This window comes from Moschus berezovskii, chromosome 12, assembly GCF_049115385.1.
Source record: "Moschus berezovskii isolate FMDL1 chromosome 12, NW_MosBer_1.0, whole genome shotgun sequence".
Lineage (NCBI taxonomy): Eukaryota > Metazoa > Chordata > Mammalia > Artiodactyla > Moschidae > Moschus > Moschus berezovskii.
In genome coordinates, this window is record NC_142471.1 from 30821758 (window position 1) to 30849241 (window position 27484).

A 27484-nucleotide genomic window follows, 5' to 3' on the forward strand; every position below is an offset into this window, starting at 1 on the left:
GAGAGGCACAAACTGGGAGGAGCCAAAAGGGGCGGGGTTTAGCGACAAGGCGGCGGTGATGCGGCAAGGGGGCGGGGAGAGGGAGCCGAAGGGGCGGGGCGAGCCCTGGGGCGTAAGTGAGGTGCGCGCGCGAAGATGGCAGCGGCTGAGGAGGAGCCAAAGCCCAAAAAGCTGAAGGTGGAGGCGCCTCCAGCGCTGAGGTGAGCCCTACCTGACACAGGGTTGGGGGCGACGATGCCTGCCGCTAGCCAGGGGCCACGTAGGGCTGCGCGACCGCGGCGCTGGGTGGTAACCTCAACCCCCGGCATGGGGCCAACGCACGGGACCGGTAGCTCTGGTGGTTGCCCGCCTGGCTGCGACCCTTTTTTGCCCGTTGTCCGCCCAGTTTGGCCCAGTCGCCGCAGGCTCCAGAGACGCTCCGCCGCCCTTCGCCAATCAGAGCGCCGGCCGGGGTGCGGAGCCGGCTTTGGGCCGGCTGCGGGCGCCACGTGGGAGCCCGCCCTCGCTTGGCTGTGAGACCCGGGAGGACCGGACCGGACCCGATCTGAGCCGAGTCAATCGCGGTCACCTCCTCTTCCCTGGGGGATGACGAGGGGAATGCCCAGCGATTGGCCTACCCTGAGGCAAAGACAGAATTCTTGGGTATTTTTCGTAAAGGTCGCGGAAGGGCGCTTTGACCTTCCTTTTAGTACTTAGGTAGATCTGAATGCTGGTACCTTTGCAAATCCTCTACAAGGAACCAAGACCCCGCCTCCGAGGGTCGAGGGCGTGGGGATGGCATTTGCCAAAATGGTTAGGAAAGGTTAATTTTTCTTCTTTGTACTTTTGGCAGCAGTGGAAATAGTTCTGCACCTAACATGATTTTATGTTGCAACTTTTACTTAGGTTACTGGTTAAAATATTCATTCCTGATAAATATAAAGTGGAGTATGCACATTTCTTGATGATTTAGAAATGCTTCTTGGAAGGCAGTGGGTTTTCTATGTAAAGTTAGATACATAAAACTGAGTTAAAGTTATTGGGACACTCCTGATTATACAAATTTCGTTTCTTCCAACATGACCCTTCTTCAATGTATTCATGTTACCTTCAAAGAGCCACAGTGTTAGTGTGCCTACCTTATATAAAGAAAATAAACTTTTTATCCCTCCCCACGACTCAGGATGTTCTGTTTTCGTTTTAAGCTTTCAAACTGCAGACTAAAGCAAAGGCTTTTGAGTCAGACCTACCTGGATTTGAGTTGTTAGGAGAAGCAAACTGACTAAAGCCGCCCACCCTGGCCAGACATTGTAGTAACCATTTGCCCTGAGTTATTTTACCACTGGAGGTCGTGGTAAGGAACATGGAATTAATAAGCCACCATTCACCAGATGAATTTGGGAAGGGTCAAAAGGAGACACCACATGTCCAACCATCTCCCAGACTCTTTCTCACTGGCATCCATCTAAGCAATGCCTGTTCTACCAGGAAGGACCCTGAATCAGAAAGATTGGCCAAAGACAACCTGGAAACTAATCCCATCACCATAACACTGCAGACTTCAAGAAATGTGGCAGAGCAGTTCTCCTGGGTTCTGTTAACCTACTGCTCTCTGGCAGGTGTCCCTTCTCAATAAAGTCCCTTGCTTTGTCAGCATGTGTGTCTCCTCAGACAATTCATTTCTGAGTTTTAGACTAAAGCCCACTTTTGGGCCTTGGAAGAAGGCATATGCTTTCCTTGAAAAGCACCTTAACAAAGTTTCCTCTACCAAATTGGAAGACGGCTCCAACTTTTTCCCCTCCTATCCTACTAAAGATGCAGCCCTTAGATTTTTTTCTTATGCTCCTCCATTTTCAAAGTGCTTTCCCGTTTTACAGATGAGAAAATGGAAGCCCAGATGAAACAGTAAAGGAACTGAAGTTTGAACACAAAGCATCTGGGTGCAAGTTCATTGTTATTTGACTTTACTGTGCCTACTTTTGTACAGTCACCCAAGATAATGCTTCTCTCTGACTATGCAGCCTTAAAAATAATCATAAAAAATAATGTTTAATATATATTGTTTAAGCATTTTACCTATTTTAACTCATTTAATCCCACAACATCCCTTCAAGGTAGACACTATATGTCCATTTTACCAAGGAGGAAACAGGTATAGAGAAGTTAAGTAACTTTATCGAGGTCAACTTTATTAACTTCACATTTTGATCAAAAACCCTAGTGAACTGTTAACTCAGCTTTTGTTTTTTCTTGTTTTGTATTTTGGCTAGTGTGTATAATTTTTTGTTGTTGCAATACATGAGCATATGATACTTAATAATTCTTAAACGTGTATAATGCTATTTTACATGTCATTAGTGTCTGTCTACCTAAAACTTGTAAGTCTTTACTACAAGTCTTTGCTCCGTGTAGACATGAAGTTAGGATTAGACGCTTGATTACTGGAATAAATCTCTTCATTTTGTGTGAAGACCTTTTGTGATTGGCTATTCCTACTTTCATTATATTCATTTGTCTTTAAAGATCTCAGTGTGATCATGTACTGAGTGGTTAGATTGTGTGCATTATTTATGATGATTTGCTTGACATTTAAGAGGCTAGCTACCAGATTTGGTTAACTTTTAAGAGGATGGCTTATAAAGTCTGTTGTTCAGTCACCAAATTGTGTCTGACTCTTCATGACCAATGGACTGCAGCACACCAGGCTTCCCTGTCCCTCACTATCTCCCGGAGTTTTCTCAAACTCATGTCCTTTGAGTTGGTGATATTATCCAACTATTTTATCCTCTGTCACCCTCTTCTCCTCCTACACAGGAAGTCCCCTAAAACAAAAAATAATCCAGATAAAAATGGCAATAATGTGGAGGTTGTAAAAACTCTGCTCCAGAGAGAGCATCTGATAAGTCTAGTTTCCTTTTCTCAAAAAATATTTTTCTAGGGTTACTGAAGTTGGAAAGAAGCTAGCTCTATCATGTTTTCACACTGGGTCGAGGAACAGAAGGGAACATTAATTGAGTGCCAGGCACACTAGGTGCTTTATATATGCTATCTCATTCAATCTTCCCAGCAACCTGTGAATGATCCTTGTGTTACAGTGATGTATTTAGACCGGAAAGAAGTCCAGAAGCATTTTGGGGAACTGTTCCATGATGATTACCTGTATTTAGGACCACTTTCTTTTCTCTCTTTTGGGAATGTCATCCAAGTTCATTTCTTGAGCGGTCACCTCTGAGAGGATAGAGTTCCTTCCCAGGCTTTTTGAGCACATGCCAAGTCTATTCTTTTAGTCTTTCAAGTGCCTGCTATTTTAGGCATGGTGCTGAAAACTCGGTACAGAAAGTGAGAGAGCTAAGAATCGGTACCGTCTTCTTGGTGGAAAAATGATACCTGAGCATTCCAAAAAGTGACAGAGAGCTCATCAGGTGGAAAATAGGGTGGCTGGCTTTAAAGAAAAGTTTGTTTGGATGTAGAAATGGGAGAGAGCTGCCTCTGTTGGGGAACTACATCTGTTTGGTCTGACTGAAGCTGGAAGGTATAAAGGGGTCCAGGTTTTGTACTGAACACTTTCGCCTGTGTGATCTTTCTATCTCTTATGTCTTTCAGCTCCCAGACCTAATTTTAACTGCTGAATATCTCCTTCGGAGTGTCTTGCTGACACTTCAAAGTCATATATATCAAACTAAATTCACCTGTTGTCCTAAATCTACACCTTTTTCCATGGTCTGTATGTATGTTAATGGCGCCAACTAACTTCTCTTATTCTAAAGCTTGGAACCTAGATACTTGGTTCATTTTCTCTCTGTATATGGTTATCAAAATTGGTCTTCAATTGCCTGATAAATTCCTTTTCTTTTCCATCCTGCTGCCACAACTCAAGTTTAAGACTTTTTTTGCTTAGACTTTGTGTTGACTTTCTCACCAGTCTCAAGTTCTGCTTAAGCTTCATTAAGAATAGCTTGACTTATTCATCATAGAAAATACTTGTAAGCTCTGAAGTTGATGTTAGAAAAGGCTGAATCTGAAGAGCCATTGTAACTCTTTCTGATGTTAGTAATTACACATTGTTCTGGGTCATGGTTTAACTATTACACATTGTTCTAGGTCATGACTTTTATGTAACTTATACATATAAATTATATATAATTTTAATCTTTATTAAAAAGGAAACAAACTGCACTTCTCCAGACAGCAAATGTTGAGCTTTTCTCAAGTTATTGTTGCCTAACCATTTCTCTTCTGTGGGCTCCTTTTAGTCTTTCCTTCTGTTTGTTACTTCACTAATCTCTCTGTTTTAAATTGTGTATTAAACCTCGGAAAAGCCTGTAACTATTTTGGATGACAAAGCAACAGTATTAGCAACCTCTTTTTTTAAAACACTTTTTTTTTTTTTTTATTTCAGAAAATTCTCTGGAATATGATTTTTATAAATGGAGCATACTGTTCCTGGGGTGGACTGTTGTGAGGATTAAATGTGGAAAATGTGTGCATAGTAGAAAAGAGAAAGGATGATTGAACATGTGTCCGTAGTGTGTTGCTTAGTGCCTGGTCCTTAGGAGCTGTTCAGTTCATGTTTGTTGGGTGAATTATCAGCACAGCGTAGAGTGAGACTAATGAGTTTTACTTTTTTAGATCTTATGCTTTTAACAGTGCAGCCTAAAATCGAGTTTGGCTCTTTTTAGGTGACACTGCATGTTGCTGACTTACATTACAAATTTAATCCTTTAATATTAAAGCTTTTGACTATGAAGGAAAGTGAAAAATGGAACTCTTGGAGGTACTTTGTATGAATGCCTTAATAAAGTCCTTTCATAGGCATTATAAATTAGGGCAGAGTGAGGGTAGTGAAAAGGCAGAGTCATCAGAGGAAAGCCTCCATGGATGGTCCTAGGTATCTAGAGATAAACATGAAACGCTTGGAGCCCAGGCAAAGTCGGAAGGACTTTAGGTAAAAAAGGCATTGAAAACTAAGTTTCTGGTATTAGGTATAGGCCTAGACTGAATAACACAAAATAAAACTTGAGGCCAGTATGCTACTTTCTACCTGGAATATGGCTTGACTTCCCTTCTAGCCAATAAAATCCTGTCTGTATGCAAAATATTCATAGTTAAAATTCTCGAGCATTCTGGTCAGGATGGAAGCCAGCAGAGCAGTAGTTAAGAGCATGGTCTCTGGAATCAGACCTTTGGTCTTTGGTCCTTATTAGCTGGTAATCTTGGTAAGATTATTTAATGGCCCCATGCCTCTGTTTTCTCACCTTTGAAATGGGTATAATAAAAGTACTTACCTCAAAAGATTGTTGAGAGGATTTCATGAAAAAATAAAGCTGGCTCATAGTATGTCTTCAGTAAATGTTAGCTATTGCTGTTGTGGTACTGTTTATCCTGCATTTGGCTCCCTACCGTGTTCCAAACTCTGCAATTACACATTTAAGCAGAAAAAGAAAAGATCCAGGTATACTCAAGAACAAGGTAAACATCTCCAGGGTCTGAAATGGAAAGGAAACATGCATTTAGATTCTGGGTTCACGAGCAAGTGGAAATTACTTTGTGCAGGGGAGCTGGAGTCAGATACCCTGAATGAATCTTTTGCTGGATTGGGGCTGACTAAAAAGAAGGCTGAAAGCCTCTGTTCCTGGCTGTTGCTTTAAAAAGCTGTGAATCTGAAGTGGTGACACAGAAGTGGCTGAGCTGCCAGATGGCTCAAAGTTGGGAACTATAATTTCTCCATTATCAACTGGTACAAGAGCACCAAACATGGAAGTCATGAATCTAGAAGAGGGGTGGCTTACCTCAAAACCATTGGAAAAAGGAAGGGAAAGTCTGAGCCCTCAAACAGATAAGGAAGACTGTTACTTAGAAAATAAACACAACCACCAGGAGATAAACTCACTTAAAATCTAATGGATTGTTAGAGCAGGTTCAAACTGAGTTTAAGTATTTTTAAAGACCCTTAAAAAGATAAAAGAATTAATAGTTATTTTTAAAATGTTATAAATAATAGTAAATATGAAGTAAATGGCTTTATAAAATAAAAAATAGTTACTGAAATTAAACGACAAAAGTTGGTTAAACTCCAGTTCAAACACATTTAAAGCAAAAATTAATGAGTTGGAAGATAGTACTGAGTAATTCTCCCAGTTGTACAGAGAAATCAAGAAAAATCAAGAGACTATATATTATAGTACATGTATATATACACGTGTGTTATGTTCAGTCATTAAGTCGTATCTGACCCTTTGCAATCCCATGGACTGCAGCATGCCAGCATCCCTGTCTTTCACTATCTCCTGGAGTTTGCTCAAATTTATGTCCATTGAGTTGGTGATTCTATCTAACCATCTCATCCTCTACTACCCCCTTCTCCTTTTGCCTTCAATCTTTCCCAACATCAGGGTCTTTTCCACTGAGTCAGCTCTTCCCATCCGGTGGCCAAAATATTGGAGCTTCAGCTTTAACATCAGTCCTTCCAGTGCATTTTCAGGGTTGATTTCCTTTTGGATTGACTGGTTTGATCTTCTTGCAGTCCAAGGGACTCTAAAACGTTTTCTCCAGCACCACGATTCAGAAGCATAAATTTTTCGGTTTTCAGCCTTCTTTATGGTCCAACTCTCACATCTGTAAATGACTACTGGAAAAACCATAGCTTTCACTATCCTGGCCTTTGTTGGCAAAGTGATGTCTTGGCTTTTTAATACGCTCTCTAGGTTTATAATGGCTTTCTTCCAAGGAGCAAGCGTCTTTTAATTTCATGGCTGCAGTCACCATCTACAGTGATTTTGGAGCCCAAGAAAATAAAGTCTGTCACTGTTTGCATTGTTTCCCCATCTGTTTGCCAGGAAGTGATGGGACTGGATGCCATGATCTTAATTTTTTGAATGTTTAGTTTCAAACCAGCTATTTCACTCTCCTCTTTCACCCTCATCCAGAGACTCTTTAGTTCCATTTCACTTTCTGCCATTAGAGTAGTATCATCTACATATCTGAGGCCTTTTATATTTCTGCTGGAAATCTTGATTCCAACTTGTGATTTATTCAGCCCGACATTTCACTTGATGTGCTCCACATGTGAGTTAAATAAACAGGGTGACAATATACAGCCTTGTCATTCTCCTTTCCCAATTTTGAACCAGTCCATTGTTCCATGTAAGGTTCTAACTGTTGCTTCTTGACCTGCATGCAAGTTTCTCAGGAGACAGGTAAAGTGATCTGGTATTCCCATCTCTTTAAGAATTTTCCACAGTTAGTTGAGATCCACACAGTCAAAGACTTTAGCGTAGTTGATGAAGCAGAAGATGTTTTTCTGGAATTCCCTTGTTTTCTCTAAAATCCAGCAAATTGGCAATTTGATCTCTGATTCGTCTACCCTTTCTAAACCCAGCTTGTACATTTGGAAGTTCTCCCTGGCAGTACATACGTATGTGTAAAAATTGAGGGACCAACTAATGTCTAATTAGAAGTTCCAAAAAGAGGAAAGTGTGAATAGTGGAGAGGCCATGTTGTTTTGCTGAATGTTTTCTTTCAATTTAGGATTGAAGGATTCATTAATAAACCACTAGTTACACAGTAAATAATTTCAATATTTAACACAGGATTATTTGACTTAATCTCAACATATAGTCATTTCTTTACAACTAGAGCTACCTGGGAAGTCCCTATAGTCATTGAAAGGAAAGAAATAGAAACAATAGAGGCAGTAGCATATGCATCACCAAATTGGCCAAATTCAACATCCAGACTTGAACAGCACTGGGAAGTCCTGAGTAACAGCAGTCTGGATTCCTAGTGGGGAAGAGGGTCCTGGGAGGTTTGTCGACCCCATAGGTGAGACTTCAGATTGCAGTTTTGGAGGCTCCTGCTTATAATCACAGGCCACTTGACTTGCTGGTAACAATTGTACGATTACAGGCAGGCATGTAGTCCAGGCAGGGTCCAGGCAAGATCAGAAGTTGGTTAGAGGTCTGCTCCCTTACTTCTGAAGCATGAACAAGACTGCCTCCATTTTAATTTCCCTAAAACATGTTAGAAGAAATGATGACTGAGAATTTTCCAGAATTTAAGAAAGATCAAAGCCTTCAGGTTGAAAGGGTATTCCAGTGGCAACCCACTCCAGTATTCTTGCCTGGAAAAATCCCATGGATGGAAGAACCTGGTAGGCTAGAGTCCATGGAGTCACAAAGAGTTGGACACGACTGAGTGACTTCACTTTAAGGATCAGGAACACAGATTCCTTTGCTTTTTCCATCAGTGTCCTATACATAGAAGGTCTTGATATTTGTTGAATGCCTTTTTTAGGACATAATGTTTTTGTAAAGAATTCTATGAGGAACATTTTAATAAAGCAATCAAAACAAAAAGGTATTCCAGGTTGTTTAAGTGACATCATATGGTATTTGTCTTTCTCTTTCTGACTTACTTCACTTAGTATGTTAATCTCTAGGCATCCATGTAGCTAAAAATGGCATTATTTCGTTCTTTTTAGTGGCTGAGTAATATTACACACACCACATCTTCTTTATCCATTCTTCTCTCAGTGGACATTTTGGTTTCCATGTCTTCGCTATTTTAAATAGTGCTGCTATGAACATAGGGGTACGTGTATCTTTTTGAATTACAGTTTTGTCTGGATATGTGCCCAGGAGTGGAATTGCTGGATCATGTGGTAACTCTATTTTTAATAATTTTTTGAGGAAACTTCATACTGTTCTGCCTACTGGCTATACCAGTTTACATTCAAATTGTGGGTTATTTTTGTTTATTGTTTTTTTTTTTTTTTGTATTTTCCAGCTGTTCTACATTGAACATATATATTAGGACTTGATTTTAAGCTGGAGGAACTTGATGTATACTGAATACGTATTTTGGTCAAGTGCTGAGTGGATGATTATCATCATTATAGAATGGACCTCTGGGATACTAAGTAAATGTGAAACTTTGTAAAATAAGCGTTAAGATTTTTGTATACGTTATAGTCTTTTTCATCTTTATTTCTGAAGTCCCCAAAGCTCTGAAAACTGGAAATTAAAAAAAAAAGGTTTGAGATTGAATTAATTTGCCAGCAAAACTTGAACGGGTGTGAGGTTCCCTATAGTATTTATTTATTGACACAAATGTGTGTGTTTTGCTGTGGATATATCTGCTTGTTAATGGCATGCTGCATGAAACCTTCCTGAGCAGTTTAAGAATATAGTACATAGAATATATTCAGTTCAGTTCAGTCGCTCAGTCGTGTCCAACTTTCCATGACCCCATGAATCACAGCACGCCAGGCCTCCCTGTCCATCACCAACTCCCGGAGTTCACTCAAACTCATGTCCACAGAGTCGGTGATGCCATCCAGCCATCTCATTCTCTGTCGTCCCCTTCTCCTCCCGCCCCCAACCTTTCCCAGCATCAGAGTCTTTTCCAGTGAGTCAACCCGTCGCATTAGGTGGCCAAAGTATTGCAGTTTCAGCTTTAGCATCAGTCCTAAAATTCACAAACTTCTGAATCTCATAAAATTCTGGCCCCAAAACATACCTTGTCCCAAGGATTCAATGAAAGGATTGAGGCCTTTTGAAAAATTTAAATACTCAATTTTTTGTTGTTCAGTCGCAAAGTTGTGTCTGACTTTTCGACCTCATAGACTGCAGAAAACCAGGCTTCCTTGTCCTTCACTATTTCCTGCAGTTTGCTCACTCATTTCCATTAAGTCAGTGATACCATCCAACCATCTCATCAAACTCTGTGTTAAAAATTCAGTTTTTTAAAGTTTATTATCATGAGGAAACAACAGTTTCTCATCAGAATCACTTGCTAAAATATTCCTGCAGTCCCCATTCTACAGGTTGTAGTTCTAAATCAGTGCTTGTTTCAAAGGTCTTGTTTGGCTAGTTCTACCATAGTACTTGTGCTGGTTATGTCATTGAGTTATTAGGTTTGTTTTTCCTTTCTGATAGTAACTGACTAAGGTAAAGACTTCAGGTTTTTGAATTTCAAGATTTGGAAGGCGTATTTCACTGGAAGTGGTCTCATGAACTGAAGTTTCACATACTACTTGAAGATGATACCTTTGGAATATTTTCCAAAGCAGATTTAAAGTTGTTGCCCTCACTTCTGTGTTTTACTTCTGGTGTTTTTGTTTGTACTTGTGCCCTCACATGATTTCTTTAAAAGTGTTTCCATTTAGATAGCAAAGTGATACAGTCATATATATATATATATATATATATATGAATTAACAAAAGCAGTTCCTGTCTTTTGATGGGAAGTTCGTGGTTTATAATATAAATGGCATTATTTTGAGAGAGGGATAACTTAGGTAAGGCATGGGTTTTTTTTTTTTTTTCTTTTTGCAGTTTGAGGCAGTTGTAAAATAACTTAATGTAGCTTTTTGCAACTGTGTATTCTATAGTATTTTTTTCATTTGGTGATACTTTAACTGTTAATGTTTATGGCATTGTGCTTTGTACCATTTATTAAATTTTATAAATAAAAAAATTAAAAAAATGTTTCCATTTAGAAATCAATAGTTAGCTTTCAACATAAGAACATCTGAATTTCCACTTGGAATTTGGCTTTCATTGCATGCGTGCCGATTTCAACACCTTCTGTAGAATAAGAAATTGTGTACAGCAATTATGTAAGAAACCCTTATCTTCTCAAGACACAGTTTGCTTACTTATTAACAGGCTCTCACAATTTTGTCAGCAAGCCACACTTAGTAAACCCTGCTATTTTTCTGTGTTAGCTGCAAATACAAGATTATAGGTCTGGAAGTAGCCTATGTGATCACTGATCACTCACAAAATTAGCGATTATTGGAAATGATATTGAAGTAGTTACTTGGCTTTTTTGCCTTCTAGAGGCTGAGGCTGGACTTTAGTATATCCCTAGAGAAGGCAATGGCAAGCCACTCCAGTACTATTGCCTAGAAAATCCCATGGATGGAGGAGCCTCGTAGGCTGCAGTCCGGGGGGTCGCTAAGGGTCGGACATGACTGAGCGACTTCACTTTCACTTTTCACTTTCACACATTGGAGGAGGAAATGGCAACCCACTCCAGTGTTCTTGCCTGGAGAATCCCAGGGACGGGGGAGCCTGGTGGGCTTCCGTCTATGGGGTCACACAGAGTCGGACACGACTGAAGTGACTTAGCAGCAGCAGCAGCAGCAGAACCATTTCTAATTCTCTAAGAGACTCAGTTGACTCAAAGAGAGGGAAGTCTAGCCAAATATGACTCATTCTAGGAGTGCATCCCTAGCTTCTATTATCTTCTGGTATTGAATTTATTTCTCACACAGGCCATCTTAAATGTAGTAAGAAAGACAGCATTTTTCATCCCTAAGCCCACAATCTCATGAGCCCAAAGGCAAGACTTTCCACATCTGTTTAACAGTTTTGAGAATATTCTGATTGGCCCTGCCTGGGTTACATACCCACCATTGAACCAATTAGTGTCTCAGAGGTGGGGATCTGGGCCAGCCTTGGATGTCCTCTTACTCTTTTTTCTGTGTGCATGTGTTTATATATGTTGGGGAGTGTATGGATGTTGAGGAAGACACTATAATCAACAGCTCCACCAGGAACTTGAAGTGCAGGAGGTGGTGTCATTCTCTCAGCAAGAGAAAAATTCATTATGGCACTTAAAGGAAATATTTACAAAAATGAACAGACAATCCTATCCTTTCTCCTGCTGCCACTGGAAACCTCATTCCTCCAGGTCCAGACAGTCTTATCTTCCTTATAAAATTTCACCAAGCTTGGGAATGGCTCTCTCTCTGGTGGTTGGTACTTTATGCTTTGTATTCTTGCAGTGCACAGTATGTGCATGTTTTATCTTGTCTGCTGCTACTTGAAGTCAGGAAACTAGTTGAATAACTCTCTGTGCTTTATAACTAATTACTTCATTGCAACACAGGCCCTAAATTTTTGTTCAGCGAATTAATTAACACTTTAAAGGGGTTTGAAGCTTATCTTTGTAGTATTCAGTGGTGCAAAATGGAATCATATATTGACTGTAAATTGCTATCTGTTCAGAAGAGTTGATAGAACTCTTACTGAAAATGTTTCATGATTCTTGGATCTTTGTTTTTTATTGCCATGTGGAGTGAGCTTGTGTGTGAAATAAATCCAATGCTGGAGGACAGGCCGAGAGATGCACTCTAGACTGCATTTCTGTTCTTTCTGATGACTGTAGTGAGCTTTGACTATAATAATCATTTCATTCATTTGTCCATATAGAAAATTACCTCAAAATAAATTTATTTCTCCTATATTAATGACTTCCCAGGTGGCACAGTTGGTAAAGAATCTGCCTGCCAGTGCAGAAGATGCAAGGGACTCGGGTTTGATCCCTGGGTCCAGAAGATCCTCTGGAGGAGGAAATGGCAACCCATTCCAGTATTTTTGCTTGGAAAATTCCATGGACAGAGGAGGCTGGTAGGCTACAGTCCATAGGATTGCAAAGAGTTGGATACAACTAAGCACACACAACCAACCAACCAACAACCAACAAACCAACAACCCTATATTAATAGAAACATATTAAGGCCATGTTGTCAGTGTTTTCTTTCTTTAAATATAGTACAACTGCTTATTTGGTGGAGAAATGAATTTTCTGAAAGAGTGAATTTACAAAGAACTCAGTGACCTAACAGAATGATCAGTCTTTTCCCTCTGGGTTTGCAAGTCCATATTTAGTGAGATTATTTGCATTGTAATGAACTCCAAAAGCACTGAGGGTTAGCAGTATTGTTCTTGATTTCAGAACATACCATGTAACAATGTACTATGTAACCAATAAGTGATATCGCAGAATGGTCTTTTTAAGAAATTTGTCTCTATTGACTTATCCAAGAGGGGTCACTTGAAAACTATTGAAATAGAGCAAAATAATCAAATTCAGATGTCTTAGGGTTCTCAAATTCCTTTAAGCTTGATGGAGCAAAGTAAATAGTTTTACCCTTTGAGCTCTTGAGCTGAGGTCTGGAAAGCCATGTTAAGTTTCTGAGGTAAGCAAGTTAAACAAGAAAATTTTATCTTTTTAAACAAACCGTACAAATGTTTTGTCTTTGCAGTTAACCACATTAGAGATTTGAACATTTTCTTATTTTATTGGCATGGCTGAGGAAGTCTTGGGTTCCTCCTAAATTAGAGTTTTTCAGAAATTGTTTTTCTTATGCAGAGCTCACTAGAGACCTTCAACCTCACTTGTATGCGAAGCCTGAATAAGCTACATTCCTGAGAAGACTTGTTAGTATCCTGTAACTATCACGTCAGACTCAAAGCTCTTTAAATGCTCTCTTGTTGAACAAGATGTTGCTTCTTTTTACTCATAAAACAGGTTAAAGCAGGCTTTCTTAGCCTTTCCCTTTTAGGAGCTATTTTGGTATTTCCAAAGAGTGCCAGGGAATGCTGGTGTGGTAGGAGTAGGAACAGGGGTAGGAAGAGATGTCTAGGTGTGCAAACCTTAAGGTAGGGTAGGATCTCATAGAGAAGTTTCCTGCAAATCTCAGTATTAGCCAGGTGTGGTTTTGAAATGATAATTTACAATTTCAGATGATTTTTTTAAAAACCCTGAACATGTTTTAGACCCTTTAGTTTGTTAGTGCCTGGGGAGGTACTTAAAATCAGTCTCATATTTACCTTGTGTTTAGATAATTGAAGCCCAGTGAGGTTAAATATGAGTCATGTAACATAGCTATTTCTCCATGATCCAGCGGATTTTGGCAATTTGATCTCTGGTGCCTCTGCCTTTTCTAAAACCTGCTTGAACCCTTTGACAGTGTGGATCACAATAAACTGTGGAACATTCTGAAAGAGAATCACAGACCACCTGACGTGCCTCTTGAGAAACCTGTATGCAGGTCAGGAAGCAACAGTCAGAACTCTACATGGAACAACAGACTGGTTCCAAATAGGAAAAGGTGTACGTCAAGGTTGTATATTGTCACCTTGCTTATTTAACTTATATGCAGAGTACATCATGAGGAACGCTGGGCTGGAAGAAGCACAAGCTGGAATCAAGATTGCTGGGAGAAATATCAATAACCTCAGATATGCAGATGACACTACCCTTATGGCAGAAAGTGAAGAGGAACTCAAAAGCCTCTTGATGAAAGTGAAAGAGGAGAGAGAAAAGGTTGGCTTGAAGCTCAACATTCAGAAAACAAAGATCATGGCATCTGGTCCCATCACTTCATGGGAAATAGATGGAAAAACAGTGGAAACAGTGTCAGACTTTGTTTTTTTGGGCTCCAAAATCACTGCAGATGCTGATTGCAGCCATGAAATTAAAAGACGCTTGCTCCTTGGAAGGAAAGTTATGACCAACCTTGATAGTATATTAAAAAGCAGAGACATTACTTTGCCAACTAAGGTCCGTCTGGTCAAGGCAATGGTTTTTCCCGTGGTCATGTATGGATGTGAGAGTTGGACTGTGAAGAAGGCTGATCGCCGAAGAATCAATGCTTTTGAACTGTGGTGCTGGAGAAGACTCTTGAGAGTCCCTTATACTGCAAGGAGATCCAACCAGTCCATTCTAGAGGAGATCAATCCTGGATGTTCATTGGAGGGACTGATGCTAAAGCTGAAGCTGCAATACTTTGGCCACCTCATGCGACGAGTTGACTCACTGGAAAAGACTCTGATGCTGGGAAAGGTTGGGGGCAGGAGGAGAAGGGGACGACAGAGAATGAGATGGCTGGATGGCATCACCGACTCTGTGGACATGAGTTTGAGTGTACTCCGGGAGTTGGTGATGGATAGGGAAGCCTGGCGTGCTGTGATTCATGGGGTCGCGGAGAGTCGGACACGACTGAGTGACTGAACTGAACTGAACTGAACTGAACATAGCTATTAAGTATCTGAAATGAAATTTGATGCCAAGTCTTATAATTTCTCATTGTCCTACTTTCTAGAACAGGAAATGAAGTATCAGTTTTTTTTAAAGATAAAAATAACATATGAATAAGTCAATAACTTTCACTTACCTTTTCTTACTGATCCTCACAAGGCCACCAGGTAACTGCCTTCTGCTGAGGAAATAGACCCAGGGAGGTTCAGCGTCCCTAAGTAGTAAGCTCTCATTTCACACTCAGGACATCTGATTCACATTTCTTGGTGTGTGTATTACACTCTGAAGATAGAAATTGAGAACTTGTCAAAATAAATTCTGTATGTGAGAGATAAGCACACTATTTAAGGAAATTGTTTTCTGTTTAGTAACCCTGTTTAGATTTTTGTCTTTCAAGTTCTCTTATTCACATATGTAAGTATCCAGCCCTCCTTACTCCCTAAAATAAACTTGTGGGATATACTTAATTGTATGCTTGGCAATGGATTAACTCCTTGAACTTCAGTTTTGAGTAGGTTGTGTTTTCCATTAAAAGCCTTTTTTGCTTGGCATAAGCCAATTTGGTTATGTTTTGAGAGTTAAAATGTTTCAACTGAGAGAACAGTTTCTGGTAAGTTTGTATTTACTTTGGAGATTTTGTACTTTTCTCTGATATTGATGATTTGAATGTTATGACTTAGCATTATTAATTATTATAGCAATATGGGATAACCATTACTGTCCACAGAATTTATTATGCTCAAGATTATACAATAAATGGCAGAGATAGGGTTCAAACCTGAATCTGTCTTAATGTTTAGTAATTAGTTCAGATATTCAGGTATTACATGAACAATACAGCAGGAATCAGTAGTGATTTGTGGGATTAAAAAAAACAAGCAAGCCCTTTGCTAAAAAATACTCCTAAATTATATATGAAACTATTACTAGTAATCTAAAAATCTATTAATTAATCTTTTAATATTATTAATACTGTAAAATTTTATAAAAATATTCTACCAAATCTGAGATGGCAGTGGTGAGAATTCTTTTTCATTGGAAAAGACCTGCAGCCACAATTAGTCTTGGACCTCATACAGAAAAAAAGCAACATTTTTAAAGAAATGATAAAATGTTCAGTTAGCCTACTTTTAAGGAAATGACTATAACATTTCATTAAATTCAACTGATATTTAAAAGCTCAATTTTATGATGCTTGATAACCATAGGAAAAAGGAAGTAGGAGTAAGAAAACGCAGATCTGTGAAAAGAAGAGGGGAAGTAAAAGGAAGTGATTTTAAAAAAGGACTCAGTTCCTCTTAGCTATTTCTGATTTCTGCATCACTTCCAACATCAGACATCTCTGCTTTTCAGCTTTTCACTCAGCTCTGAACTGTGTATGTGAGTTTGTGAGAAACTTCTGGTTATGAACTGTAATACCTGTGGTCTCTTAAGATGGTATAAGGAAAAAGAGCTTTGCATTATTAATTAGAACACTTGGGTCCTATTAAGGTTTCTGTCTAGGTTTGTGTATACAGCTGTGAAGTGAGTAGTCTAGATTAAAAAGCTTTTCAAACTAGATCATGAATCAATTTGGGTGTAGAAAAAGTGGTATTTTATAAAAGGAAAATAGAAAATGTCAGTGCATTGAATATGGTAAAGATAAATACTGCTTTGTGAAATATTTGTTATGTGTATTTATGGAGTATTAGTTGCAGTGCAAAATGTATTTTCACAATGAGTTTGATTTTTCTGTCCTAAAATTTAGTGGCTTGAAAGAGCAGCCATTTTATTAGAGTTAATGGTTTTATGGGTCAGGAATAGCTGGTTAATTGATCTGCTCCATGTGGTATTGGCTAGGATCACTTGGAAGTATTTAGCTGATAATAGGTCTGGTCTGTTTTGGTAGCTGCTGCTGCTAAGTCACTTCAGTCGTGTCCGACTCTTGTGACCCCATAGACGGAAGCCCACCAGGCTCCCCCGTCCCTGGGATTCTCCAGGCAAGAACACTGGAGTGGGTTGCCATTTCCTTCTCCAATGTGTGAAAGTGAAAAGTGAAAGTGAAGTTGCTCAGTCGTGTCCGACCCTTAGCTACCCCACGGACTGCAGCCTACCAGGCTCCTCCATCCATGGGATTCTCCAGGCAAGAATACTGGAGTGGCTTGCCATTGCCTTCTCCCGGTTTTGGTAGAGGTGACTGGAAATCTTGGCTTAGCTGGATTCCTCTTTCTCTGTGTAGTTTGAGTGCCTCTCCGTGTGGCACTCATCCTGGTAGTTGGACCTCCTTGAGAGCAGCTCAGGTCTCCAAGAGACCAGGGCAGGAGTTGGCAGTCCTTTATGGGTAAAGTGTGACTGAATTTGTCTATATAAGCTTTTAATTCTGCTGCTGTCCTTTGAATGATGATTCATTTCAATAACCTACTCCCCTACCCTGCCGCTTGCACAAATAGCATTGGAAAATGTGTCAACTTTTGGTTTTGAAGTGCAGAGTTAAAATATGTATATTATTTTACCATGGTATATAGTGAGTTTTAGGTTTTTGGAGAAATAATTTAAGGTCTAAACATTTCTGTGGAGTCTTAAGTTTGTTACCTGCTGCTGCTGCTTCTAAGTCGTTTCAGTCGTATCTGACTCTGTGTGACCCCATAGATGGCAGCCCACCAGGCTCCTCCGTCCCTGGGATTCTCCAGGCAAGAACACTGGAGTGGGTTGCCGTTTCCTCCTCCAGTGTGTGAAAGTGAAAAGTGAAAGAGAAGTTGCTCAGTCGTGTCCGACTCTTAGCGACCCCATGGACTGCAGCCCACCAGGCTCCTCCATCCGTGGAATTTTCCAGGCAAGGGTACTGGAATGCGTTGCCATTGCCTTCTCCAGTGTGTTACCTAATGCTACCTAAAAGAACTGCCTTCTTATAATGTTTGGAGTTTCCATTTGGATTTAACTACTTCTTCTCTTCACATATTGTCAGTTTGGAGCTGTTACGCTTTTGTCGAAATATGGAAAAGTGTGAAATCTGTTCCCACCAACACCCCACAGTAAAGAAAACAAAACCTTTGAACGTTTTTGTTATAAATCTAAAGGTTGTTACCACAAGAACAAAAAATCTTTGTAACTGTATAGTTATGGATGTTAACTAGATATTGTGGTGATCATTTGCAATATATACAAATACCAAATCATCTGAAGCTAATACAATGTTAGGCGTCAATTTTACCTGCAAAAAATATATTCATTTTTGTAAAATATAGATTTTGTGATGTATTTTTAGCTGATAGAGACTTTCTAGAATAAGACTATTCCCTGTGATAGAATTGTAGAGATTTTCTTATATATAGTTTTTATTCTGTATTGGGGTATAGCCAGTTAACAATGTTGTGTTAGTTTCAGGTGAACAGCAAAGGGACTCAGTCATGCATACACGTATATCCATTCTCCTCTAAACTTCCCTCCCATCTAGGCTGCCAGGTAACACTAAACAGAGTTCCATATGCTATGCATAGGTCATTGTTGTTTATCTATTTTAAATATAGCAGTGTGTACATGTTCATCCCAAACTCCCTATCACTTCCCTTCATTGTTCTTCCCAAGAGCTGTAGGGATTTGAAGAAATGTCCATGTCAGAGTATCTGTCCATATTTGAAATATTAATATCAGTCTCTTAGGATGTAAGTAAAAGGGATTTGTCTTACCATACCCTTGGCTATTTAGAATCCCAGATCTTGAAGCAGTGTTTGAGTCTAATCCCTTCTTTTTGGGAATGGGTTGGGCTGGTTATTTGACTAGTTACACTGGAGAGTAATTGTTTTTTTGCCTCTGTCTGCAGACAAATATCTTATTTTTCAGATAAACCGCATTCATTTTAACCAAGAAAGACATGAAGATAATCAAGATTTCCTTCAAAGTAATAAAGGAGGAGAATGTGGAAAATGATAAGAATTTAGAATGAAATTCTGTGCGTTTAAATGCCAGTATTTAAAAATAAATATTAAAACCCACCCTCAAATGAAATGGGAGTGGGAGTACTTAGGTATATTTTAAGCTTGTAAATACGCTTGTGAAGATAAATGTCCTACCTCAAACCCTCGCAAAGTGGTTTGTTATAGATGCTTAGTTACACCAAAATGACAATTTTTGAAATAATATTTTATATACATACATACATACCTATGTACATACTTTGTGTATGTAAACATATGTCAAACCCTGATATTAGTAGTCCTGTCACATTGCAGTTCTCTATGAACTTTTATAACTATTGAGGCAATAAAATAATTTATTCTTAAGATTTCTTATGACTGATTCTCTCAGATGCAGTGAAGCATTAAAAAATCTGTACAGCCACCCACCACAGAAGCTAGTGGTCCTTCCCTTTCATTTGAGACTACATGATCACATCAAGTAACCACTGGGTGAAGTATCTCCATTGAAAGCACTCCAAAGAGTGCTATGGTATGTATGCTATATTTATATGTATATAGTTTTAATTACACTTGGGTTAGAATGTCTATTGTGCCAACTAACAGAAGACATTTCAAAGATTACATTTTCCCCAATACAACAGTTTTGGTGGGCACATCCCTCCCTCCCAGGTTTCCCAATAACAGTGAGACTACTATCATTACCATCTCCACCACCATCAGTTCAGTTCAGTTCAGTTCAGTCTCTCAGTCGTGTCTGACTCTTTGCGACCCCGTGAATCACAGCATGCCAGGCCTCCCTGTCCATCACCAACTTCCGGAGTTCACTCAAACTCATGTCCATCGAGTCGGTGATGCCATCCAGCCATCTCATCCTCTGTCATCCCCTTCTTCTCCCGCCCCCAATCCTTCCCAGCATCAGAGTCTTTTCCAGTGAGTCAACTCTTTGCATGAGGTGGCCCAAGGATTGGAGTTTCAGCTTTAGCATCAGTCCCTCCAATGAACACCCAGGATCAATCTCCTGTAGAATGGACTGGTTGGATCTCCTTGCAGTCCAAGGGACTCTCAAGAGTCTTCTCCAGCACCACAGTTCAAAAGCATCAATTCTTCGGCGATCAGCTTTCTTCACAGTCCAACTCTCACATCCATACATGACCACTGGAAAAACCATGGCCTTGACTAGACAGACCTTTGTTGGCAAAGTAATGTTTCTGGTTTTTAATATACTATCTAGATTGGTCATAACTTTCCTTCCAAGGAGTACGTGTCTTTTAATTTCATGGCTGCAATCAGCATCTGCAGTGATTTTGGAGCCCAAAAAAATAAAGTCACTATCATCACTGCTGTATAAAACTTCCAAGTGTTTCCATTTTAAATAGTTATTGCAGAAAAGCAGTCTACCCTGTTTCCACAAGGAGGGGTTGCACTGTTTCTTTCTGCACCCTGAAATCCAATTTCAGGTCAGTCTTTAGGCTGATGAGAGCCAATGCCAGTCTGTGTCCTGTCCTATAGACTGTGAGAGAAGATGGCCCTCTGCCCATGTAGTAGGGTTGAAGAGAGGGCCTTCAGATCTAGATCAGTCCTCATCAGTGAAAACTATGAAATTACTGGTTACCATTTTAGAATACCCTCTTAGGAAAAAAAAAAATCCCCAAAACACTGAATAAGAGACCAGTTTCATGATTTCTAAAAAAACACAATGGAAACTATTATTCCTTAGAACTCTTTGGATAAAGCTGCATATTTTTTACTCTTATTTAGAAAATGATAGGTACCAGTTAGTTAGAGGATATACCCAAGGACAACATGAATATATAAAAAAATATTTTTTCTTACAGTGGAGCCTTTTGTGGACATTTGTGATTTCAATTTCCGAGTCTTGAAAGATCTTGCTAAGAAATAATTTGTAATTTTTCTAAAGCCTAAATTTGATTTGCACAAGATGAATGGCTGAGATGGGATATTGTCTTAGTTTTATAGTAAATTGAACCCTTGTGTTCATTGTGTGCCTCTGAATTCTTGCAGAGTGGTAAAAAAGATTGCGATTTTGACAGAAATGAAATTGTGGTTGAAATTTTAAAAATGAAGAGGTCTAAGAGATGACTCTTGGGGGCAATTAGGAGTCTTAGCCAAATTAAAGATAAAAATGGCAGATTCATTGTCTGCTTAGATTTAACTATTCATGGGGTCACAAAGAGTCGGACACGACTGAGCGACTGAACTGAACTGAAGTACACATGGAAAAAAAAGAAGCAACTTCTGAAAGTATTTCCTGGGATTCTCCAGCTAATAAGAAAGCTGTTACTGGACTATTACGTCATATGGGTTGAAGTCACAGTGTAGTGGTCTGAAACTTGGATATTTATAAAAGTCTCAGACTATGTTAGTCTGTCTTGGGTTTACTCTGATCAAACACTGTATAGTGGTAACTAGTCCTAGTTCTGGAGTCATACTACCAGAGTGGATTTCTGCTCTGTAATGTGTGACTTTCAGCAAATTATTTAACCTCTTTGAGTTTCAATTTCTTCAAGTGTAAATGGTGATAATAAAATGTCTTCTATTACGGTTGTTACAAATTCAAATGAGATAGTACTTGAAAGATATATATAGCATGGTTCCTGGCACATACTAACTACTCATTAACTTGTACTTTGGAGAAGGGCATGGCAGCCCACTCCAGTATTCTTGCCTGGAGAATTCCATGGACAGAGAAGCTTGGTGGGCTACAGTCCATAGGGTCTCAAAGAATTGGACGTGGCTGAGCACACACGCATGCAAGTTGTACCCATTATTTTTCTTATATATATATTTAGTGGCTGCTGGCTTCCCTGGTAGCTCATAGGTTAAAGAATCTGCCTGCAATGCAGGAGACCTGGATTTAATCCCTGGGTTGGGAAGATCCTTTGGAGAAGGGAGGGGCAATCCACTCCAGTATTCTTGCCTGGAGAATCCCATGGACAGAGGAGCCTGGCAGGCTACAGTCCATGGGGTTGCAAGAGTTGGACACAATTTAGCAACTTAGAGAGTGACTGCTAGCAGGTGACTTCCAAGGTAGAATGGTTCCCCTCTTAGGGTGTTGTTCAAATGAAACTGCATATACAATTATGGACAACTATTTAGTCTATTAATAGAAAACAGTAGGCACTACAGAGTAAGAAAGACTAGAAAGAAAAATCTGTTTCTCAAGTTTTCACTTCTATCCCTGACCACTCCTCGAACTTGTCCTTTGAACTTGATTCTTGCCTTTTCCATTTATCTTGGTAATAGCAGCACCATTTACTCAATTTAGACCAAATTTCCTCAGTGTAGTCTAAAATTTAGAGTTACTCTTGATTCCTTATTTTTCTCACTCCCCCGTATTTTGAAAGTTCTGCCATTCTACCTCCAAAATGTCCATTTACTTCTATGTCCACCACAATTATTTGTCATCTTTAATACTGTAATAGGTTATTTATTTGGTTGCATCAGGTCTTAGTTGCGGCATGGGGGATCTAGTTCCCCAATCAGGGATTGAGCCTGAGCCCCCTGCATTGTGAACACAGAGTCTTAACCACTGAACCACGAGGGAAATCCCTGTCACAGGCTTTTAATTTAGTCTTTCTGCCTTCATGCTCCTGTGATCTATTCTCTGCACCATAACCAAGTTGCTCTTTTAAAACAATATCAGATCATGGCATTCCTCTGTTTAAAACTTAATTATAGTGGCTTCCTGTCTTGCTTATAACAAAATCTAAACTTCTTAGGCTTATCAAAGCTAAGATATTCTGCTTCTCTGACTACAGCCTTTCATCTCTTCCTTGCCTTTTTTCACACTGGCCTTCCAGTTATTTTAGTAATATTTGTCTGGAATCCTTCCCCCCTTTGCTCTTCTTTGCTATTCAGTTTCCTTCTACTGGAGGCCTTCACTGACTACCCACTCTAAATGAGCCTTTCTCTGTGTTGATCTGCTGGTTTTCATTCTCTGCATAGCACTTACGAGCATTTAATGATCTTATTTATTGATTATTCATCCATATCCCCTCACTAGAATGTAAGTTCTTTAAGGGCAGTACATATTCTTGGTTGTTGCTCAGTCTCCAGTGTTTTGAGTAGTAGAGTAGAACTCAGTAAATATTTGTTGAGCTAATGAGTGATTGATCCCCCTCCCCCTTTTTTTGTCTATGCCTTGGATTGTGGGATCTTAATTCTCTGACTAGGGGTTGAACCCCTAATCTCAGTGGTGAAAGCAGGGAGTCCTAACCTCTGAACCACAAGGAAATTCCCGAGTGATTGATTCCTAAAAGCTTGTTTGTGCAGTACCAGATTTATGGTACAATAAGAAAAAATCTTTTACATAGAAACTATACCTCATAAGATTACCGGCAATACTTTGAGTAGTGCTATCTATTCTGTGATGTCCTTTTTACATTTATGTAGTTTAAATATATATTCTTGGCAGCATAAACAGTTGGGAAGCTGTGTTGTCCTATACTTTTAGGTTGGAACTTTTCTTTGACTTTCAGAGATTTGTGGTTCACTGAAAATAAAGAAGCACTGTGTGGGTGTTCTTGGGAGGGAATTTTGCCAAGTATTCTTACTAAATAAAGTTCAATCAATCAAATGTTATTATATTCTTCAGATTCTCCTGGGAAATAAATTGTCAGTTTCCATTTAAAGATTAGGTTCTGTTTGAATATGTCATGTTAAAGTGAAATGTGACATAAGAATCTACAGACAATAGTTTAAAGGAAATAAAAAGAGTGAACCTCCTATTTTTTGAGGTAATACATTTAGCAATGTTTTTTTGAATAACCTTGACCATAATGAAAGCTAAGTAAAGCTGTACACGTTTTATTTTCATTAAAACTGACCAACTCTTAACAAAAAATCTACTCAATTTGTATTGAGTCACAAGTGGACAGTTTTTGTTTTTTTTTCCACTGTCCAGTAAGAACTGAAAGGGACCTGAGATGTTGACTGTAACAAATGACCTTGCATTTCAGATAAGGAAACTAATGGTCAAAAGGCATACTTTTTTTTTTTTTTGGTAGGCCTAGGCTTAGAATTCCCACCTCCTTATTCCTGTGCTTCCCAGGTGGTGCTAGTGGTGAAGAACCTGCCTGCCAAGGCAGGAGGTGTAAGAAACACAGGTTCCATTGTTGGGTCTGGAAGATCCCCTCAAGGAGGGCATGACAGCCCACTCCAGTTTTCTTGCCTGGAGAATCCCATAGACAGAGGAGCCTGGCAGGCTGTAGTTCATAGGGTCACAAAGAATTGGACAGGACTGAAGCAACTTAGCACGCAGGCATTCTATTTTTGCTTAGTTAGGGATGTAATAAATTTTTGCTGCTGTTAATGCAAAATGAATAATATACAAATCCTTGTTCACATTTCCCTATTTTATCTATGATAGTTGCCTAAAACATGGAATTGGTGACATGTATTGCCACAAAACTTTCTAGAAATGTACCATTATATGGAAGTACTTGTTTTATTGAACCCTTAACAACAAACTGGTTGTGTTTGAAGAGAACTTTGCTATTGTTTTGGGGTTGGAAGCATTTGTTGAAAAGGTAAGTCTACATATTTGTTATGGTACCATAAATGTATTTATTTAACTCTTTGGGGATTAGCTATCTATGTGCTTTTAGTGGCAAGCTAACCACATGATTAGATAAATAGAATATTTGCTTATCTATCTTTCCATGAGTAAATTATTCTGACCCACTGATCTTGATTCAGCTATTTGAATTGGAAGGTTAGTGGAAGTTAAAAATTCCATTTGACTGCTTTTCCCTAGACGAATAGGATTGAAATAAATTGCTTAGAAAATTGATCAAAAGGTTTTTAGTAGTTACTCAGTAGCTAACCGTCTGTGTATTTGTATGTGTATGGTTGAAAAAAACTGGGTGGAAGAGAAGGTAGGGAAAGATTAGAAAAGGAGCATGAAAAGCTGAGGAAAGGAACATTCCATGAATAAAAAAAGCTGCTGCCTTTATCTGGAAAAACATGTCTTTTATCTCTACCTGATTGACTCTAAAAGAGTGATCACACATGAACCCTGTTTACTGAAATAACATTTTTATATCTATACCTGCCGAAATGAACTGTTACCTAAGTACATTTTAAATAATACACTTTTTAAAAATTGTGTTGACTGGTTATGAGAACAAACAAAACAAAGTATTGATTGTTAGATGCAAAGTGTCACTTCTCAAAAGTTAGTTGATTTTTTAAAAAAATCTTTGAATGTGATATGACCGTAATTTTATTGAATATCTGAACATTGCAGACTTTTATCATCCCTTAATAGCATACAATATACTATATTTGTTTAAAAGCAGGGTTTCAAATCTAGCTTTTTTGTGTACCACCTTTTTTTCTTGCCCTTTATTATTAAAAATCAAAAGTAAGTGTCAACAAAAGCATGAGTAAAAGTTCATTTATTTTTCACAGGGCCAAGTTCACATTTGCTTTCATATCATGCTTCTCAGAGATATAATTTTAACAAGTGTGGTAATAACAAAGTAATAATCATGTCTTGTACTAAGGACTGTATTAGACACTTTACTAGAATGAATTAAGTTTTAATCTTCTCAATGCCATGAAAAGCATGTAATGTGTAAACTCATGCTGGAAGTCATGTAGGGGTTCCAAGTCACTCCTGTCTTGCTACCTTTATAATCTTGCTACTTTCCTTTACAGCCTTGCTACTTAGCATGGCCCACAGAGGAGAAGCAACTGGCAACATCTGGGAACTTAAGGAAATGCAAAATCTTGACCACAGAGCTTGCTGAATCCTTATAAGATCTCTCAAGTGATGTGTATTAAAGTCTGAAAAGCACCATAGTTCATCCCATATAAAAAGCTGCGTGGAGAGTTTGAAGTTTGTTCTGAATATTATTCCTGGTTTTACTTTAGTTCATCCAGGTTGTGGTTGTTGTTAAGTCACTAACTTGTGTCTGACTCATGTGGGTTATCTATTAACATTTTCCATTAGTGGAGGAGGCAAACTTGAATTAGTCAGTGTCTCCACTGCTTCAAATTGCTATCCTGCTACTGCTTTGATTCACATCCTGAGGAACAACTGACTAGTTCTGCTAGTGAACATTTGGTCAAAGTCTCAATCAGCCAAGACTCTTGTTTGTTTTTAACAGCCTTTACTCATGGACTGAACACATCAGATTTATAGTGCAGGGCTTCCTTCTAGATAGGCATTTTCCAAATTAAAATAATGTTAAAAAAAGCATTTTTGAAGAAAACTTGAAATCTTTTGGAATACTTATATTTTAGATTGTAAGAAATCACAGATTTGTGTAGATTGATCTACTGATTTCATTTTGTGAACATAATTATTCTGTCACAGGGGCAACGATAGGTTAAGAAAAGCAAGGCTGACTTAGTAGAACAGCACTGTCAAGTAGACATGTAAGACAAAATTAAATTTCTAGTAGCCACATTCAAAAGTAAACAGTTTAATCTTAATAGGTTTTATTTAACCTAGTGTAGCAAAGTATTCGGAGAAGGCAATGGCAAGCCACTCCAGTACTCTTGCTTAGAAAATCGCATGGACAGAGGAGCCTGGTGGGCTGCAGTCCATGGGGTCGCTACTAGTCAGACACGATTGAGCGACTTCACTTTGACTTTTCACTTTCACACATTGGAGAAGGAAATGGCAGCCCACTCCAGTGTTCTTGCCTGGAAAATCACAGGGACGGTGGAGCCTGGTGGGCTGCCGTTTATGGGGTCGCACAGAGTCGGACACGACTGAAGTGACTTAGCAGTAGCAGCAGCAGCAAAGTATTATTTTAACACGTAGTCAACATATATATATAAACTATTTCTGAGATATTCTGTATTTTTTTGTAGTCTTGAAAAAGTACATATTTTTCTGTGCAGTGTCTCAATTTGGATGCTAAAATTTCCACAGTGAAATGTATACAGTGAAAAATACTGTGTTTAATGCAATAATGTTTTACTTTGCTTTTGGTTTTAAAATTTAAACTAATTAAAAGGAAATAAATATTTAGTTCCTTCAGTCACAGAATGCACATTTCAATGTTACGTGTTGGGGTGTGTTTCTAATGTAACTGATTTCAGATTATGGAATTGAACCCCATCCAAAATGCTCAGTAAATGAATGCCACTGGAGGTTATGGTTTGTTTATTTAAATATTTGTACACAGAATAAAGAGGGAATAAACAAAAGCTATTTAGATCATAAAACGTTTATTTTCTAACGCCCCCATGTCAGTCCTTCCCGCAGTTGGAATTGATGTACTGTCTTTTATTAGTGGTTCAGAATCAGTTTCTTAAGTCCTTTTATCCCTGCTAAATTGCAATGTTAGCTCCAAGAGTTAAGGTTCTTCCAGTTTTCTCCCTATGACTAGATGCTTCCTTCAGAGCGCTGCATCTTTTTCAGGAAAGCGAGGACGTATGACAATTAGTGTGTCAGACAGGATAGTCTGGGCTAGTTTGGCCTGGAGGTTTTAAATGTTACACGTGTACCTGGATAACCCGGGAACTTGCTGAAAATGCCATTGTACGGGCCTCACCTGTGTAGGTTCTGGTTCGCAAGTTTACACTGAGACCCTGGACACGTCTTTATAAGCTGTCCTAAGTGTTTTTAAAGTCCAAAACGTTTGGGGACCACCATACTCAGCATTTGACTCTTAAAAGGCTGCGGGTTCTAATCGATTCTACCCGCACTGAGGTTGCCAGGCGGTTGCTGTGTTTCTGCAAATGGGTTTTCAGGCTGTTAAACCCCCTCTCCGAAGACTGCCCTGACATCGCCCCCGTCC

At 39.0% G+C, this 27484-nt stretch overlaps 1 protein-coding gene across 1 annotated transcript in view; it reads left to right on the plus strand.

Annotated features, from left to right (window-relative positions):
• Positions 1-78: 78 nt before the first annotated feature.
• Positions 79-27484, plus strand: part of ADK (adenosine kinase) — a 566284-nt gene continuing 538878 nt past the window's right edge. Inside the window, exon 1 of the mRNA XM_055425401.2 lies at positions 79-200. Coding sequence (XP_055281376.1) covers positions 136-200 — 65 coding nt within the window. The 5' untranslated portion in view covers positions 79-135. The remainder of the gene's footprint in view (positions 201-27484) is intronic.